This window comes from Canis lupus, chromosome 17 (assembly GCF_048164855.1).
Source record: "Canis lupus baileyi chromosome 17, mCanLup2.hap1, whole genome shotgun sequence".
In the NCBI taxonomy this organism is placed as follows: domain Eukaryota; kingdom Metazoa; phylum Chordata; class Mammalia; order Carnivora; family Canidae; genus Canis; species Canis lupus.
Genome location: NC_132854.1, coordinates 11,237,979 through 11,256,025, shown reverse-complemented (window position 1 = coordinate 11,256,025; position 18,047 = coordinate 11,237,979). Strand labels below are relative to the sequence as shown.

The window sequence follows — 18,047 nt, the reverse complement described above, 5'->3', positions numbered from 1 at the left end:
GAGTTGGAGTGTTAGTAGGAGCATCACATGAATCTTTGGTCTGGGTTATGAGATCAGGTAGTGGGAGTAGGCAACCAGTGAGAGGATAAGAAGCATGAAGAACTCGCCAATACCACTAGGGCCTGAGGTATCTTTTTTTAAAGCAATCTTTTCATGCCAAGAGATTTTCTCCTTTTAAAAAACTTGGAGAATTTTGTTTTGTTTGTTTTAAGAAGATTGGCCTGTTTCAAACCTATGGCAACTGAAGAATAGAAAATTAAAGGACTGCATCACAGACAAAAGCTGAACCCAGGAGTAAGTACTCCAATGGATAATAAATTGGGACAGAACATTAATGGAAATTTTGTGTCTAGACAGGTAAAGTAAAGGAGTGGTGATAGTCATCAAATTGATTATTTTGGATTTTTCCAGGAATGTCAACTTTTGGCTCTTTTTAACCTTTTTCTTCCAGTTCCTGGCACCCCAAGATTTATCCTAATCAGAGTTGCAGAGACACCATAAAAAGTAGGGGTGAAGGACTGGGCTTTTTGATATTATTTAACATCATCTTTGTGGAATATTCTTCCCCTCTTCAAATGGCTAGGTCTAGTTTCTACATGGCATGGTGACAAATTAAAGATATGTTCTATCTGAGATTTAATGACTAACTTGGCATAGCAAGTTGAGTAGAAAACCTTAGCTTTACATTATTTTCAATTATAGTTCAGAAATTGGATTGAGTTTGTGACTATAATGTCACTAGCTTATGGCTGTTTCTTCCTCTCTCCCAATTGTGTTATATTGGGTTTGTTTTGTCAAGGAATCTTGTCTTTCTGGGTAATATGTATTGACAGATCTAATGCTACATTACCTCCTTTTGGGGAGACATTTTATAATTGCTTTAGTACATACTGCCCTGTTGCCTAACAATATCCCACCTTTGCTAAACATAAAATCTCTCATTGACAAATTACTTTTTGTGTTTTGTCTCTCCATCTAGTTTCTTGTGATCAAGGACAATTTCCCAATCTTATTTTGAACCTCACAAATCACTGTGTAGTCTAGGGTCTATAGTAAATAACTAAGATGAGATAATACTGCAAATTTCCTAATCCTCAAAGGGAACTGAAAACCACGATAAGGGATGTAGGTATCTTACCTCCTGTGGTTTCCTGTTTCCTGTTTATATGGATAAATAGTTTTGGGTGGTAAGGTGATAGAAACCCCCCCCCTCCCCATGGATCCATTTGTTTAAATTTTTGTGAAAATGTTTTCTTAGGCATGCCATGTTTAATGACATGTTTTCTAATTTTTAGATATTATTTCTTCACTGCTCCAAAACAGGCTACAATCTGATTCCTTTATGTGACAATTATTGTGAGGCTATAGCATTGAAGGAGACAAATACTCTTCACTCTCATGTAGGATCTTTGGCATACAAAAGTGAGAAGCGTACATTCGTCCTAATTTATATTTTCAGTTCTGTTTTTCTTCTACCATCTCACAGATACACTCCAGCTGGATTATTTCAGTCATTTTTTTAAACCAATCCGTGCTATTCCTGCCTAAAATGTTGAAATCCTTCTCATCCTTCATAGCCTCATGTAGATGGCTCTTGCTGTAATATGCTTTCCTTAACCCTTTTCTGTTACCTTCCTATGATACTTTTCTCCTTGCAGTTTCCAGTGATAGAATTATTTGGGTGCTTTTCCCTTTTTCTTCCAAGATTCTAAGGTTCCCAGTGAGAAAAAGTATGTTAATCTTTCTTCTCACTACACTTAGCATTGCTTTTAAAACGCTGTCCCACATAAATATAATCAACATCAGAACTTTAAAAATTGAATTAATTAGCAAACAGAAAGCAAATGGTATTTTAACTAAGTTGAAGTTAAGGGTGATATTTTGTGGTTTAGAGGTTAAAGATCTATGACATTTGGCCCTCTCTTCCTTTTCCTCTAAGGTCCTATGGTTAGAATGTAGTGCTGTTAGAGCATCACAGGCCTGGAAGAGTCTTTAAAGCACTCACTTCAGAAAAGATCATAAACAAGTGTCTCAGGCATGGGTGTATCCACCTTGTTTGCAGAAAACCTCTAAGCAAGGAGATTTTTACAGCATTTCTTGGTAAATTGGTGGAGGTGACTCAAGTTGTCAAAATTTTTACTTTATAATAATCTAAATACTTATCAACTAACAATTTTATGATTTAATTTTCTCTTATAAAACTTTAGCTGGAGATATTATTTGTTCTGGCCTTACTTTGTGTTTTAATCTTACTTGCTATCATACACATTCCCTGTTGGATGAGTGGAAATAGTGGGGTTAGCCTCTTCATGGATAATAGCGAATCCTGGAGCTTCTGTTTCCTCCCATAATACAATAACTGTGTGACTTGATTCCCTCCCTCTTCCCCCCCATATCATTGTGTCAGTTCTTGCTGATAAAAGCTGTAGGGGTTCCCTGTGACTTTTCAGATAAAAATACCTCAAATGCCTGTGAATCATTACTTTTGGAAAAAGGTGTTTAGTTTGTTATGCATGCAAAAGAACACTTTTGGGGAATGTTATATGTGTTTATTTCCTTAATATTATATAAAAGTTGCTTTTTATCTTTGGTTAGTTAATACTATATCTACGTCCATTTTTGGAATCCATGGTCAAATAACTTATTTATGTTTCCTTAGTTTTTTATTTCATTAATGGAGAAAATGTTATATTTATTGATACAAATAGTCTTTTTCTTTTAAAATGATCATACTCTCATTTTTAAAATATATATGAGATTACCACGCTGGTGTTATTTTCCTGACTCTAAAGAAAGGAACTTTTAAATAAATTAGTTATTGTCTTCTGTGTTATTGAACATGTGGTCAGTTGTCATGTTCATGCATCCAGATGATCAAAGTCTGAACTTCTGTCTAATTCTTCCCTGCTGTTAGGCTACCCTGTCATGATCAAGGCCTCAGCAGGTGGTGGTGGGAAAGGCATGCGAATCGCCTGGGATGATGAAGAGACCAGGTGAGGTGCTGTCCAAAATATACTTTTGATGAAAATTGCAGTTACTAGAGTTTTATTAAACTGTCAAGTAAACAGATACCAAAAGTGTAATGGAATAATTATAATAACCATCTCATTTTTACTCTTTTAGATGGGAAAAAATGGAAATTATGCGGAAAACTTCATTGTTTATATTTTGATGATGGTTATTCTCTTATAGAAAGGTTTTTTACTTTCTTAAGCATAAGAAAGAGTTGTTTTGTTTTTACAGTGTATTTTTTTAAAAAGATTTTATTTATTTATTCATGAGAGATACACAGAGAGAGAGGCAGAGACATAAGCAGAGGGAGAATCAGGCTCCATGCAGGGAGCCCAATGTGGGACTTGATCCCAGGACCCCGGGATCATGATGTGAGCCAAAGGCAGACACTCAACCACTGAGCCACCCAGGTGCCCCCAAAAGGGCCTATTTCTTTCACTAGCCTCTAACTGGGATTTAGTGTTTTCTCCAAATAGGCAACAAACTACAGTAGTGGTATTATCTTTGGAAATCACATCTTTGGAAATCTACCACTTTGGAAATCACATATCTTCAACAACTATAGTGTGATAATATATCTCTAAGTAGCAGTGATTATTAGATTTGTTGTTGGAGCTTATTATGAGTAAAGAACCCCACATGTTATATCCCAAATTTGTTCTTAGAAAATATTCTGTATTTCTTTTTTTTTTTCTTTAAAGATTTTATTTATTCATGAGAGAGAGAGAGAGAGAGGCAGGCAGAGACAGAGGCAGAGGGAGAAGCAGGCTCCATGCAGGGAGCCTGACGTGGGACTTGATCCAAGCTTTCCAGGATCAGGCCCTGGGCTGAAGGCGGCGCTAAACCGCTAAGCCACCTGGGCTGCTCCACGAATCCTGTATTTCAATGTAATTTGTTTCCTGTGCAGTCCTATGCATTTTCTTCTCTCTCTCTCTCTCTTTTTGCACTTAAAGCCTTATTTTGCAAAGAGATTCGTGTACTGTAAGATTAGGCAAAAGAGATCTACAGCATAAACACATTGAATGGGAGATAGCCCTGTTACCATCTTTGGGAAGGACAGTCTGCTATAGCCTCTGGGAACGAAAGAATGATGTAACAGGATATTAAACACAACCTCATGGTTTTGTGAGAGATACATGTTTCAGAAACTTTAACTTTTTTCTCATGAGGTGGCCCCCATTGTATGGTACTTACATAGCAATTCCCTTGAAAGCCTTAGCACTTATTAGCAACATATTCTCTTATGGTGAAGATTACTCTTCACTTTGTGGCATTGCGATTTCCTGTGTGCTGTTAACACAATGGATTTTAATGTAGTGTTCTGTATTTTCAGAAATCGCTATAACCATACAGAGAGTGGAGATCTTTTTCGGGTGTAAATAACTCTTTAAATGCATATTGATTCAAAATATGCTAATAAAACTAATAAAAAGACATACACAAATAATTTGCTATCTAAAATATTCTCAACTTGATCAAAGTATGATACTATTTGATTTAATGATACATGCTCCTCATTTAAAATAATTGCTCTGTATTCCCTATTAATTTGGAAAAATCTAAACTACAGAAAAATTGAGAGAACAGTCCAGAACATGCTCAGTAGTTTTCTTTTAGAGTCACCAATTGTTAATATGCCACATTGCATGTGCTCCTTCTTTTTTTCCCTTCTTGAGGGGGAATTTTTTTTCTTTTTAAATAATGCACGTAAGTTTTAGTCTTCTTTGGAAGGCTTAGCAACCATTAATTGCCTTATTATTTTATTCTGGGGAATGTCTCCCTTTTGTAACATCTTTCCTAAGTGTTTCAGGGAAGTAGCATCTATGGCTTATCTTTAGAACATCTGAAAGTTTTTTTTTTTTTAAATGGTGTTTGTTGTTATTGTATATTAAATTAGGGTGAGGATTGTGAAGGTTGTTAAAAGTAGACTCATAGCTTCATATTAACTTCTGGCTTTCTTTTCCCCATTCACATTTCAATGAAATATGGCACAATGGAAAATTGACCACATCTGCATTTTGGAATACCCCTGCTACACTTTAGGTGATGTGAGGGCAGTTGTGGCTTTATTTTTGTATTCCCATCACCTAAACATGCAGCAGACACATGAATTCATGATGAGTAAATATTTGTTGAATGAATGTGTAACTGAGTGTAACAAATGTTTTTAAAATAGTTTTCTGTGAGCTCCCAAATACTCTGGTTATGCTTTCAAATGTGATAATTTATTTGGGTGACTTTGATTTTTTTTCCCTCTAGCATGTTTGGGTTAAGTGCAAAATGAAAGTTCTTAGTCATTAGAACAGAGATAAATTGTAAAGTACTTTGTTTTTTCTTTGCAAATCGTCATACTCCATCTAATAAAAAGTTGGTCGTATGGTACTGAAAACAATAATTCATTGTGTTTTAGTTTCTTTGAGGTTTGCAGTCTCCAGAGATCTAAAAACTCCATTCCTCTAAATCAAAGAAGTAATAGAGGACTAAGAAAACCTGATACCTTTTCCTTGAGAACTCTGAGAAACAGGAATTGTTGCAATATGTTTTGAATTTATCATCTGGTCATTGTTTACTTGCTATGTTGTGTTTTTTAAGCACAAAAGCAAATGTATTCATTTCTAATGCCAGATGGAGTGTTTGCAAATGAAAAGATTGGAAGAATTTTAATATTGTATTTAAATACTTATATTTAATCTGAAGATTAAGAAACTATTAGTGACATGTAAAAAGAATTAAACTTTATATTCTCAATATATCAGTGAGTGTAAAATAATATACTCAATTAGTTTTAGGTGAACAAATGTGTGTTTTTAATAGACCAAATGAGCCCATTTCATTGTGTATGAATTTAGTGAGCACATTTTAATTACAACAATTTAAATTATTATCTTTGGAGAGTAAAACATGTAAAGCCATAATCATATTGGTATTTTTATTTTCAAAAATTGTTTTCTCTTTTAATGATTAATTTAGAAAGAGTCCAAAGTCGATAAAGTTGTAATAATTTGTATGGGTGTGTGAAGGGCAGTTACATTTAAATATGTATACTTAAAATATCATTATATGTCCATAACATATGAAGAACATAAAATGTTCTTGAGAATCCTCCTCAAGGATGTTCATTCTCACTTGAGTATTTTGCTCCAGTTGTGACGTTGGCCAGATTGGCTCTTTGTATTTTTGTGTGCATATTCTGACTCTTAAGTCAAATGAATATGCATTTTTAATTTTTTTAATTAGTGGAATTAAGGTATTGAGGAAATGGAATTTTATATGTTTCATGTGGTTTATTAAAAATATCTAATTTTTAACAGTTGGTGAACTATGTAGTGGTATTCCTATTTGATTATAAATTGATTATAAATATATTTGATTATAAATATATTCCCCCAGAATCGGGGAAGTTACATCACTGATTCCAGGTGACAAAGCTGGTAAGTGTAAGAGTTATGGGTCCACTAAGTCAATTTAGTTATTTGTGCATTAAGTGATTTTTTCTTTGCTTTGTTTATCAGTGAACCAAAATAAGGATTTAATTGCTTTGTTTTCTTTTATATTGAGGGCTGTATTTGTTTAGCTAGTTTGATTGTTTTTCCCTTTTTTTTTTTTTTTTTTTTTTTTAAATAGGGATGGTTTTAGATTTTCGTCTCAAGAAGCTGCTTCTAGTTTTGGTGATGATAGGCTACTAATAGAAAAATTTATTGATAACCCTCGTCATATAGAAATCCAGGTTGGTACATTTTAAGATGTTTTCTAATTATTATGACTTTAATAAAACACCATTTATTCCTATTGGAAACATATCCTTTCTCGCATTTAGAATGATTGTGAATTGTTCTGATACACTTGAATAACTTCAAAATAGAGAATGTACATAAATTGATCACTTCCTTTTGGAATTTGGTATACTTCGATCAAAGCACACCAGCATGTTGGTCAACATAGGGAATGATATAAAAATCCTGCTGTAGAAAGAAGCTGTCCCAAGCTATCTAACCAAACTAAATACATTGCACCTAGAGACTCATTCCTTCCCATTCTGAGACTGGGCCATAACAGGGCTTACTTTTTTTTTTTTTTTAAGTGCTTAATCTGGACTCATTACTTCAATTCACCAAATGTCTGTGTGGCTCACTGAGACAGGCATTCTTCTAGGAGCTACTAGTATAGAGATGAATAAATAAATTCTTCTACTCAGGTTAAGATTTTAATCCAACTGCTAAAGCAATTTGTGAGGATATGGATTTCAGCAAGACAAAAGTTGATTTTCTGAAATAATACACAGAAGAAGACAACATCTCCTGAAGTTTGATTTCTATTAAGAATGTCTTCGTGCTATTTTACACGTTATGACTATGAATTGAATTCAAACTGATAAAATACAAATCAAATTTGAAATCATGCTGAAGTTTAAGTATTTTTTTCCTTATTTTGGTGTGAATAGAGAACCAGAAAACTAAAGAATAGTTCTTTGTTGCCCTTGCCCGCCCCTTCTGATTATGTGTAATAAAAGTTCTAAGTTCTGTCATTGTGGGGTTTTTTCAAGTTTAATTATTTTACATAGATATTTCTTATGGGTAGAAAATCTTCATCTAGATCCTCCAGTTTTCCAGAGTGGGAAGAAATGTGCAAATATATATAATCCCAGCGAGGGTTTTTTTTTTTAAGATTTATTTATTTGACAGCAAGAGAGCACAAGCAGGGGGAACAGCAGAGGGAGAGTTGGAAGCAGACTGCCTGTTGAGTAGGGGCCCTGAGATCATTGCCTGAGCTGAATGAAGGCAGATGCCCAACAGACTGAGCCACTTAGGCTCTCCAATCAGAGTAGTCTTAAAACATTGAACGTAGTGTATTTCTTTCTAACATCAGCAGGATTTTTTGTTGTCATTGGGTTTTTTGTTTTTAGATATTCTAAACTGAGATATCACATCTCTTCAGCAAAGTCCACAAATCTTGAGTGTCCAACTCAATAAAATTCTTATGTACACATGTGTAGCTATATAGCAACCACCCAGATCTGTGTATAGCACATTTCTGTGCCATCAGAAGATTTCTTCATACAACTTTCCATTCAGTCCCTCCACTTGGCCACCAAAATATCTACTGTTCTGACTTCTCACACCCCAGAATGTTTCTGTCTTCTTAAACTGCATATAAATGAAATACAGTATATACTTGGTTATGCCTGGCTTCTTTCACACAACATGTCTTTGAGATTCTTCCATGAAGCTGTGTGTTACTATTAACTCTAAAAAATTGCTCTGATACTTCATTGTTTGAATAACTTCCAATTTATCCATTTTCCTGTTGGTAGATCTTCAGGTTGTTTCTAGCTTTTTGATATATATATTTTTTTAAAGATTTTATTTATATATTCATGAGAGACACAGAGAACGAGACAGAAGACATAGGCAGAGGGAGAAGCAGCCTCCCTGTGGGGAACCTGATGCGGGACTCAATTCCAGGACCTTGGGATCATGACCTGAGCCAAAGGCATGTGCTCAGTCACTGAGCCACCCAGGTGCCCCTCCAGCTTTTTGATATGAATAAATTGCCATGTCTTTTTATGGACATACACATTCTTTCAGATATCCTGAGGAGAGAAATATTACTGGATTATATGATAATGTTATATTTAGGTCTAGTAAATAGCATAGTTGCTCTTTATATGTGTATATGTGTGTGTGTGTGTGTGTGTGTGTGTGTGTATTTTCTTTTATTATTAGTTTTTTTTTTAATTTATTTTTTATTGGTGTTCAATTTACTAACATACAGAATAACCCCCACTGCCCGTCACCCATTCACTCCCACCCCCCGCCCTCCTCCCCTTCTACCACACCTAGTTCGTTTCCCAGAGTTAGCAGTCTTTACGTTCTGTCTCCCTTTCTGATATTTCCCACACATTTCTTCTCCCTTCCCTTATATTCCCTTTCACTATTATTTATATTCCCCAAATGAATGAGAACATATAATGTTTGTCCTTCTCCGACTGACTTACTTCACTCAGCATAATACCCTCCAGTTCCATCCACGTTGAAGCAAATGGTGGGTATTTGTCATTTCTAATAACTGAGTAATATTCCATTGTATACATAAACCACATCTTCTTTATCCATTCATCTTTCGTTGGACACCGAGGCTCCTTCCACAGTTTGGCTATTGTGGCCATTGCTGCTATAAACATCGGGGTGCAGGTGTCCCGGCGTTTCATTGCATTTGTATCTTTGGGGTAAATCCCCAACAGTGCAATTGCTGGGTCGTAGGGCAGGTCTATTTTTAACTGTTTGAGGAACCTCCACACAGTTTTCCAGAGTGGCTGCACCAGTTCACATTCCCACCAACAGTGTATGAGGGTTCCCTTTTCTCCGCATCCTCTCCAACATTTGTTGTTTCCTGCCTTGTTAATTTTCCCCATTCTCACTGGTCTGAGGTGGTATCTCATTTCAACATAGTACTGGAAGTCCTAGCCTCAGCAATCAGACAACAAAAAGACATTAAAGGCATTCAAATTGGCAAAGAAGAAGTCAAACTCTCCCTCTTCGCCGATGACATGATACTCTACATAGAAAACCCAAAAGTCTCCACCCCAAGATTGCTAGAACTCATACAGCAATTCGGTAGCGTGGCAGGATACAAAATCAATGCCCAGAAGTCAGTGGCATTTCTATACACTAACAATGAGACTGAAGAAAGAGAAATTAAGGAGTCAATCCCATTTACAATTGCACCCAAAAGCATAAGATACCTAGGAATAAACCTAACCAAAGATATAAAGGATCTATACCCTCAAAACTATAGAACACTTCTGAAAGAAATTGAGGAAGACACAAAGAGATGGAAAAATATTCCATGCTCATGGATTGGCAGAATTAATATTGTGAAAATGTCAATGTTACCCAGGGCAATTTACACGTTTAATGCAATCCCTATCAAAATACTATGGACCTTCGGGCAGCCCCGGTGGCACAGCGGTTTAGCGCCGCCTGCAGCCCGGGGCATGATCCTGGAGACCCTGGATCGAGTCCCACATCGGGCTCCCTGCATGGAGCCTGCTTCTCCCTCTGCCTGTGTCTCTGCCTCTCTCTCCCTTTGTGTCTCTCTCCTGAGTGGATAACTAAAACCTTTAAAAAAAAAAAAAAAAAAGAAAAGTTTAAAAAAAAAAAATACTATGGACCTTCTTCAGAGAGTTAGAACAAATTATTTTAAGATTTGTGTGGAATCAGAAAAGACCCCGAATAGCCAGGGGAATTTTAAAAAAGAAAACCATATCTGGGGGCATCACAATGCCAGATTTCAGGTTGTACTACAAAGCTGTGGTCATCAAGACAGTGTGGTACTGGCACAAAAACAGACACATAGATCAGTGGAACAGAATAGAGAATCCAGAAGTGGACCCTGAACTTTATGGGCAACTAATATTCAATAAAGGAGGAAAGACTATCCATTGGAAGAAAGACAGTCTCTTCAATAAATGGTGCTGGGAAAATTGGACAGCCACATGCAGAAGAATGAAACTAGACCACTCTCTTTCACCATACACAAAGATAAACTCAAAATGGATGAAAGATCTAAATGTGAGACAAGATTCCGTCAAAATCCTAGAGAAGAACACAGGCAACACCCTTTTTGAACTCGGCCATAGTAACTTCTTGCAAGATACATCCACGAAGGCAAAAGAAACAAAAGCAAAAATGAACTATTGGGACTTCATCAAGATAAGAAGCTTTTGCACAGCAAAGGATACAGTCAACAAAACTCAAAGACAACCTACAGAATGGGAGAAGATATTTGCAAATGACATATCAGATAAAGGGATAGTTTCCAAGATCTATAAAGAACTTATTAAACTCAACACCAAAGAAACATACAATCCAATCATGAAATGGGCAAAAGACATGAACAGAAATCTCACAGAGGAAGATATAGACATGGCCAACATGCATATGAGAAAATGCTCTGCATCACTTGCCATCAGGGAAATATTATTAGTTTTTTAAGTAAGCCTCATACCCAACATGGGGTTGGAACTTGAGACCATGAGATATGCTACACTGATTGAGCCAGCTAGGTGCCCCTGTCCTTTATATATTTTGGATATATAATAACCCCTTATTAAATATATCATTTGCAAAATCTCTTCCCATATTGCCTTTTTTCTTGTTGATGGTTTTCTTTGCTGTGCAGAAGCCTTTTATTTTGGTATAGCCCCAACAGTTTATTTTTGCTTTTGTTTCCCCTGCCTTAGGGGATATATCTAGAAAAATGTTGGTTTGGCTAATATCAGAGAAATTATTGCCTGTCCTCTCTTCTAGAATTTTTATGGTTTTAGCTCTCCATTTAGGTCTTTAATTCATTTGAAGTTATTTTTTGTGTATGGTGTTAAAAAGTGGTCTAGTGTCATTCTTTCACATGTAACTGTCCAGTTTTTCCAGCACCATTAACTGAAGAGACCATCTTTTCCCCATTGTATATTCTTGCTTTCTTTGTTATAGATTACTTCACCATAAAATCATGGGTTTATTTCCGGTCACTCTATGTGTTCTGTTGATGTAAGTGTCTGTTTTTCCGCCAGCACCATACTATTTTGATGACTGTAGCTTTGTAGTATATCTTGAAATCTAAGATTGTGATACCTTGAACTTTGTTATTCTTAAAATTGCCTTGGCTATTTGCGATCTTTTGTGAGTCCATACAAATTTTAGGATTATTTGTTTTAGGTCTGTGAAGAATGCTGTTGGTAATTGGTAGGTATTGCATTAAATCTGTAAATGGTTTTGAGTTCTGTGGATATCTTAACAAAATTCTTTTCAATTACATGAGCATGGAATAGCTTTATATTTGTGTCATCTTCAGTTTCTTTCATCAGTGTTTTATAGTTTCCTGAAAATAGATATTTTATCTCCTTGGTCAGTTTTGTTCCTAAGTGTTTTATTCTTTTTAGTGTACATGGAATTGTTTTCTTAATTTCTCTTTCTTCTACTTCATTATTGTATGAAAATATGGGTGATTTCTGTATATTAATTTTGTATACTGTAACTTTACCGAATAAATTTATTACTTCTAATAGTTTTTTTGTTGGAGTCTTCAGAGTTTTCTATGTATAGTGCTATGTCATCTGCAAATAGTGACAATTTAACTTCTTCCTTAAAGAAGGATGGATGGATGCCTTTTTTCTTATCTGACTATTGTGGTTAGGACTTCCAGTACTTTGTTCAAGAAAGTGTCAGGAGTGGGCATCTTCATATTGTTACTGAGAAAAAAGCACTTAGTTTTTCACCATTGAGTATGATGTTAGCTGTGGGTTTATTGAGGTATATTCCCTCTAAACCTACTTTGTGAAGAGTTTTTTTATCATGAATGGATGTTGAATTTTGTCAAATGCTTTTTCTGTATCTACTGAGTTGATCATACGATTTTCTCTCTTTCATTTTGTTAATATGGTGTATCACATTGATTGTGAGTATTGAACCATCCTTGCATCCCTGCAAGAGATAAATTCCATGTGATCGAGGTATATGATTTTTTTAATGTATTGTTGAATGTGGGGGCCGTCTTTATTTTATTTTATTTTATTTTATTTTTAAATTTTTATTTATTTATGATAGTCACACAGAGAGAGAGAGAGAGAGAGAGAGAGGCAGAGACATAGAGGGAGAAGCAGGCTCCATGCACCGGGAGCCCGACGTGGGATTCGATCCCGGGTCTCCAGGATCGAACCCTGGGCCAAAGGCAGGCACCAAATCGCTGTGCCACCCAGGGATCCCCGGGGCCGTCTTTAGATGAGCTACCACAACCCATCCTCCAGCTCCAGTGATCATGTCCTTCCATAAGTAGAATATAAACACCTTCCTTCCAAGACCAGAATTTCATCTTCATACTTGGTCCAGCTATGGATAAGACTTACTGTAAATGGTCCTATAAAGACAGTTCTTCTGATGCAGAGACTTTTGAAGACAGTGTGACACCTGCTCATCAAACTTACAGGGATGAGAAGAGGATATGACACTGCAATAAATAGCTCCATTCAACAAGGTTAAAAGAAAAAAAAGCACACAGTATTCATTGGCTCTTACTTAGTATTTGAAGACTATCAGTTGAAGCTGAGAAATCTCATATGAGACTCTTTTTGCTGGAATTCTTGGCGAGAGATGATGGCAGCTTAGGCCTGAGTGTTGGTAGTAGAGATGGTAAGATGTAATTGAATTCTGGATATTCTGTGAAGGTAGATCAGATTTTCTAAGAGATCAGATATGATATATAGGAAAAAAGGCATGAAAGATGGCTTTCAGTTTGGGGCCTGAGGAATTAGAAGACTAGGACTGTCTTTTACTGAGGTGAGAAAACTGTGAGAGGTGTGTGTTTTGGGGAGGAGATCAGGGTGTGATGTTGGAGAAATCAAGGTTGTGATATCAAAGTATAAGTGTTGAGTAGATTGGATATTTAAGTCTGTAGCTTATGGGAGATATTTTGGCTGCCTTTCTAAGATCTTACAGGCAAAATTAATTTTCCTCTTCCTGTATTCCCTGTCATGTATAACATATACATAGCACAGCTATTAGAAGACCATTGATTTTTATCTTGAGTTGTCTAACTTTTCAAATAGATCAAGAAGTACCTACTAACCAATAAGACCTACTAAGGTCTTACTCATTTGTTGGTTCCAGCAACCAGGTGGATGTCTTTCACATTACTAATACTCAATAAATGTATGTCAAATTGTGTTAAGTAATTATATATTTACATCAGCTTTTAGTTTATTTTCATTAGCCACAGCATATAATGTAGGTGATAATTTTAAACATAGGTAAAAGTATTTCCTAGTAACTTGAATAGGTAACAGATGTTTGCTGTATCTGATCATCTACACTTGGAAGTTTTAAAAATTATTTTCCTCAATTTGCATGTATATAATTATATGAGGTAATTTATGCACATAGCAAAGGATATCTGATGAAAAATTAACATTTCCTTTTACTTTTGTTTCCAAGTTCCTTGGTTTCTGTCTCTGGGAACAGGCTCCAAAACTCTTTTTTGAATATCCTGCTGTGGACTGTGAATTATATATGTGTATTACCTATTTTTTTAGACAGACTTTCGTATACTGTGTCCTTTCTTATGCTGAAACTGTACTGGTAGTGGCAGCATTCTGTGTGGTTTATTTATTTTTTTAAAAAAAAATTTTTTTTTAAATTTTTACTTATTTATGATAGTCACAGAGAGAGAGAGAGGCGCAGAGACACAGGCAGAGGGAGAAGCAGGCTCCATGCACCGGGAGCCCAATGTGGGATTCGATCCCGGGTCTCCAGGATCGCGCCCTCGGCCAAAGGCAGGCGCCAAACCACTGCGCCACCCAGGGATCCCTTCTGTGTGGTTTAAATCCTTTTTTTCTCACCCCGGACACTACTGGCATTTTTTGGGTTGGATCCAGGGTTTCAAAATGGCTTGCATTATGTGGACACTCTTGTTGTCATGAAGCTTTTTTCAGTAAGCAGTGTATCTGGGAGATTTTTCCACATTGAGTACCTGCCGATTGATAAAGGGCTATATTAAAGCTTTAAAAAAGAAAAACTCATGATGGGGTTATCTAGCTGGCTCAGTCAGTGTTGCATGCAACTCTTGACCTTGGGGTTGTGAATTCAAGTGCCACATTGGGTATAGACATTACTTAAAAAATGAAATCTTAAGAACCCCCCCCCCCAAAATCCCAAAACTCCTAAGGGATTTAGGATTAACTTTCTTTCCATGCACTCTTTATATTGTTTGGTATTCTAGTCTCTTCATTTATTAGTGTCACACTATCATTATCAAATTATTTTTGTTGAGGAACACCTGAGTGGGTCAATTTGATTAAGGGCTATTTATTAATATTTTTAAAAATTTGAGAGTGAGCAAGCATGAGCTGGGAGAGTGGTGAAGGGAGAGGGACAAGCAGATTCTCTGCTGAGTGGGGAGCTCGACTGGGAGCTACTCTTATCTCTGGACTCTGAGATCATGACCTTAGCCAAAGTCAGATGCTTAACTGAGCCACTCAGATGACCCCAAGCAGCTGACTCTTGATTTCCCCTCAGGTCATGCTCACAGGGTCCTGGGATTGAGCCCCAGGTCATGCTCTGTGCTCAGCGAGGAGTGGACCTGAGGATCCTCTATCTCTGTCTCATTCTGGCTTAACCCCCACTTGCTCTTTTTCTTTTTGTAAAGCAAATCTTTAAAAAAAAATTATTTTTGTTGCATGCTTAGGAAATAACAAAACTTTTTTTTAAAAAATATTTATTTATTTATTCAGAGATCCCTGGGTGGCGCAGCGGTTTGGCGCCTGCCTTTGGCCCAGGGCGCGATCCTGGAGACCCGGGATCGAATCCCACGTCGGGCTCCCCGTGCATGGAGCCTGCTTCTCCCTCTGCCTGTGTCTCTGCCTCTCTCTCTCTCTCTCTCTCTCTCTCTCTGTGACTATCATAAATAGATAAAAAATTTAAAATAAATAAATAAATAAAAGATTTATTTATTTATTCATGAGATACACAGAGAGAAAGACAGGCAGAGACACAGGCAGAGGGAGAAGCAGGCTTCATGCAGGGAGCCCGACGTGGGACTCGATCCCGGGTCTCTAGGATCACGCCTTGTATTGAAAGTGGCACTAAACCACTGAGCCACCCAGGCTGCCCAAACTTTTTTTTTTAAAGAGAGAGAAAGCTAGCTGTCAAAGGGAGGGTAGAGGAAAGGGAGAATCTTTTTGTTGTTGTTATTAAGATTTTATTTATTTATTCATGAGAGACACAGAGAGAGGCAGAGACATAGGCAGAGGGAGAAGCAGGCTCCTCTCAGTGAGCCTGATTCAGGACTTGATTTCCTGGACCCCAGGATCATGACCTAGCTGAAGGCAGATGCTCAACCTGGTACCTGGAGAGAAGAATCTTAAGTAGGCTCCACAGCTGTTGGGAGCTCAGTCTTACAACCCCAAGATCATGACCCAAGCCAAAATCAAGTTATTTGCCTAATTGACTGAGCCCCCCTCTCCCCCAAGACTTTTTAAAAAAGAACTATACAGGCTTTAGGGGAAAAAAATGTGATTGTATATATGAATATAATATTTTGCAGTTAGAAATATTTCTGAGAAGTCTTGGTTATTGTAGCTTTATTTCTTGGACATAAAATATTTTACTTTGTCAACTAGAATGAAAAGGATTAGAATAAATTTAGTGTTAAAATATTTTTTAGTGTTAAATTTTTCTTAGGCTGTACTTCATGCAGCCACCTCTGAGACTAAAAAACTAAATTCCAACTATTGTCATTTCACTATTTCAGTATTTTCCTTTGCTTGTAATTGTTCTTATGGTTTAGGTAGGTTTTATTACTAAAAATTAAGTTTGCATTTATATGTTAACTACTCATTTTATAGTTTATTCTATTGCTATAACCATGATCTTTACTGATTTTATATTTTCAGCAGCCATATAAATCATTGAGATGATACTATTTGATATTTATAATATATAAGGAGAAAAGTGACTTGCCCTGGAGAAATTGTATAGTACAGAGTTAAAATGAATGTCTACACTTTGGCTTCTAGAATAGCTTTTACTTCTGTGAACTTAATGATATATGCATTCAGTAATACGTATTTACTCTTAATCATGAAAATAGATTAATCTGTTCCTAAAAACAAACATTCTATGCAAAAATGCTAACCAATGGCATGTCTTAGGGTTACCAGATTTAGCTGTTAAGACACATGTTAAATTTGAATTTCAGGTAGTATATTTTTGTAAGTGAAATTTGGGACCTATTATTATTAAGATTTTTTTGTTGTTTATTTGAGATTCAATTTCAGGGGTGCCAGGGTGGCTCCGTTGGTTAAGTGTCCCACTCTTGGTTTCAAATAAGGTCACGATTTCAGGGTTCTGAGGTAGAGCCCTGAAGTCTGTGTGTTCAGTGGGGAATCTACTGGAGATTCTCTCCTCCTGCCCTGCTCCTCCACTCATGAGTGCACTCTCTCTTTCTAAAAATAAATAAATCTTTGAAATTCAAATTCATATCGGTGTCCTGTTATTTTATGTGGCAACTGTAGCTTATTTTTCAGTATTACAAATGAGAAAAATCATAATGTGTTACATTTTAACCCCAGGCCTTTCATCAGTTTCTATAACAAAAATAAAGCTCAATAAAGACATCCATATATAAGTAACAGACTAAATGTAAATAAAATAGCATTTCTTGATCAACAGACATTTAATTATGTTAAAAACAAACAAACGTTTGTAATAACAGTGGTTTTTCTAAAGCACCACTGATATCTAGAATGTGTATTTCCTTTATTGATACTCAGTGTCCTTCACAAAATTTGTACAATTGATGTGATATCTTATCCAGTGCATTGGAAATATAACATGAGAATTTTTTCCTCAAGTTTTAAAAAACATTTTAGTGAGTTTCAGGGTTGTAAATAAAGTTTTCCTCTATTAACATCAACCAAAAGAGGGACATAATGGAGAGGTAGATGTGTTTATGAGGTATGAGTGGTAAAAACCAAGGAGTGTTGCATGATGACAATGTTAATGGGGCACATACTCTGTAGGTATGACTATATAAGTTTTCAAGTGGTGTTGCTCTATCAGGTTTTAGGTGACAAGCATGGGAATGCTTTGTGGCTCAATGAAAGAGAGTGCTCAATTCAGCGAAGAAATCAGAAAGTGGTGGAGGAAGCACCAAGGTAAGAGTTTTTCTCAATGAACATTCATAATAGACTGTTTTGTTTATTTAGTATATTTCTTTCCCATTTTATTGGCTAAAATTGCTTCAGTAGCAACTTGTTGGAATTGTCATGGTAGAATCTGTTAGTGTATATTTTTATAATTAAGAATCTGTCACTCAGTCTTCCTCAATATGTCAGTGTGTGACACGTGAGAGTAAATATAGGTGGGGTTTTGTTAGAGGAGAGAGTTGGCTGGATGGCCAAGTAGGATTTCCATGAGCTTCTAGGTAATAGAGACCCTGTTGGTGTTTCTGGTCATGTGGAATGCCTGGGGATACAGGCCTTCTAG

At 36.3% G+C, this 18,047-nt stretch overlaps 1 protein-coding gene across 9 annotated transcripts in view; it reads left to right on the top strand.

Annotated features, from left to right (window-relative positions):
- PCCA (propionyl-CoA carboxylase subunit alpha) overlaps nucleotides 1-18,047 on the top strand; it is a 462,660-nt gene that overhangs the window by 200,859 nt on the left and 243,754 nt on the right. For 8 of the 9 annotated variants that reach the window (XM_072782480.1, XM_072782479.1, XM_072782481.1 and 5 more), the window contains 3 exons: nucleotides 2,915-2,993; nucleotides 6,637-6,739; nucleotides 17,622-17,716. In XM_072782480.1, the coding sequence (XP_072638581.1) occupies nucleotides 2,915-2,993; nucleotides 6,637-6,739; nucleotides 17,622-17,716 (277 nt within the window). The remainder of the gene's footprint in view (nucleotides 1-2,914; nucleotides 2,994-6,636; nucleotides 6,740-17,621; nucleotides 17,717-18,047) is intronic. The other variant, XM_072782486.1, reaches the window with a different exon arrangement.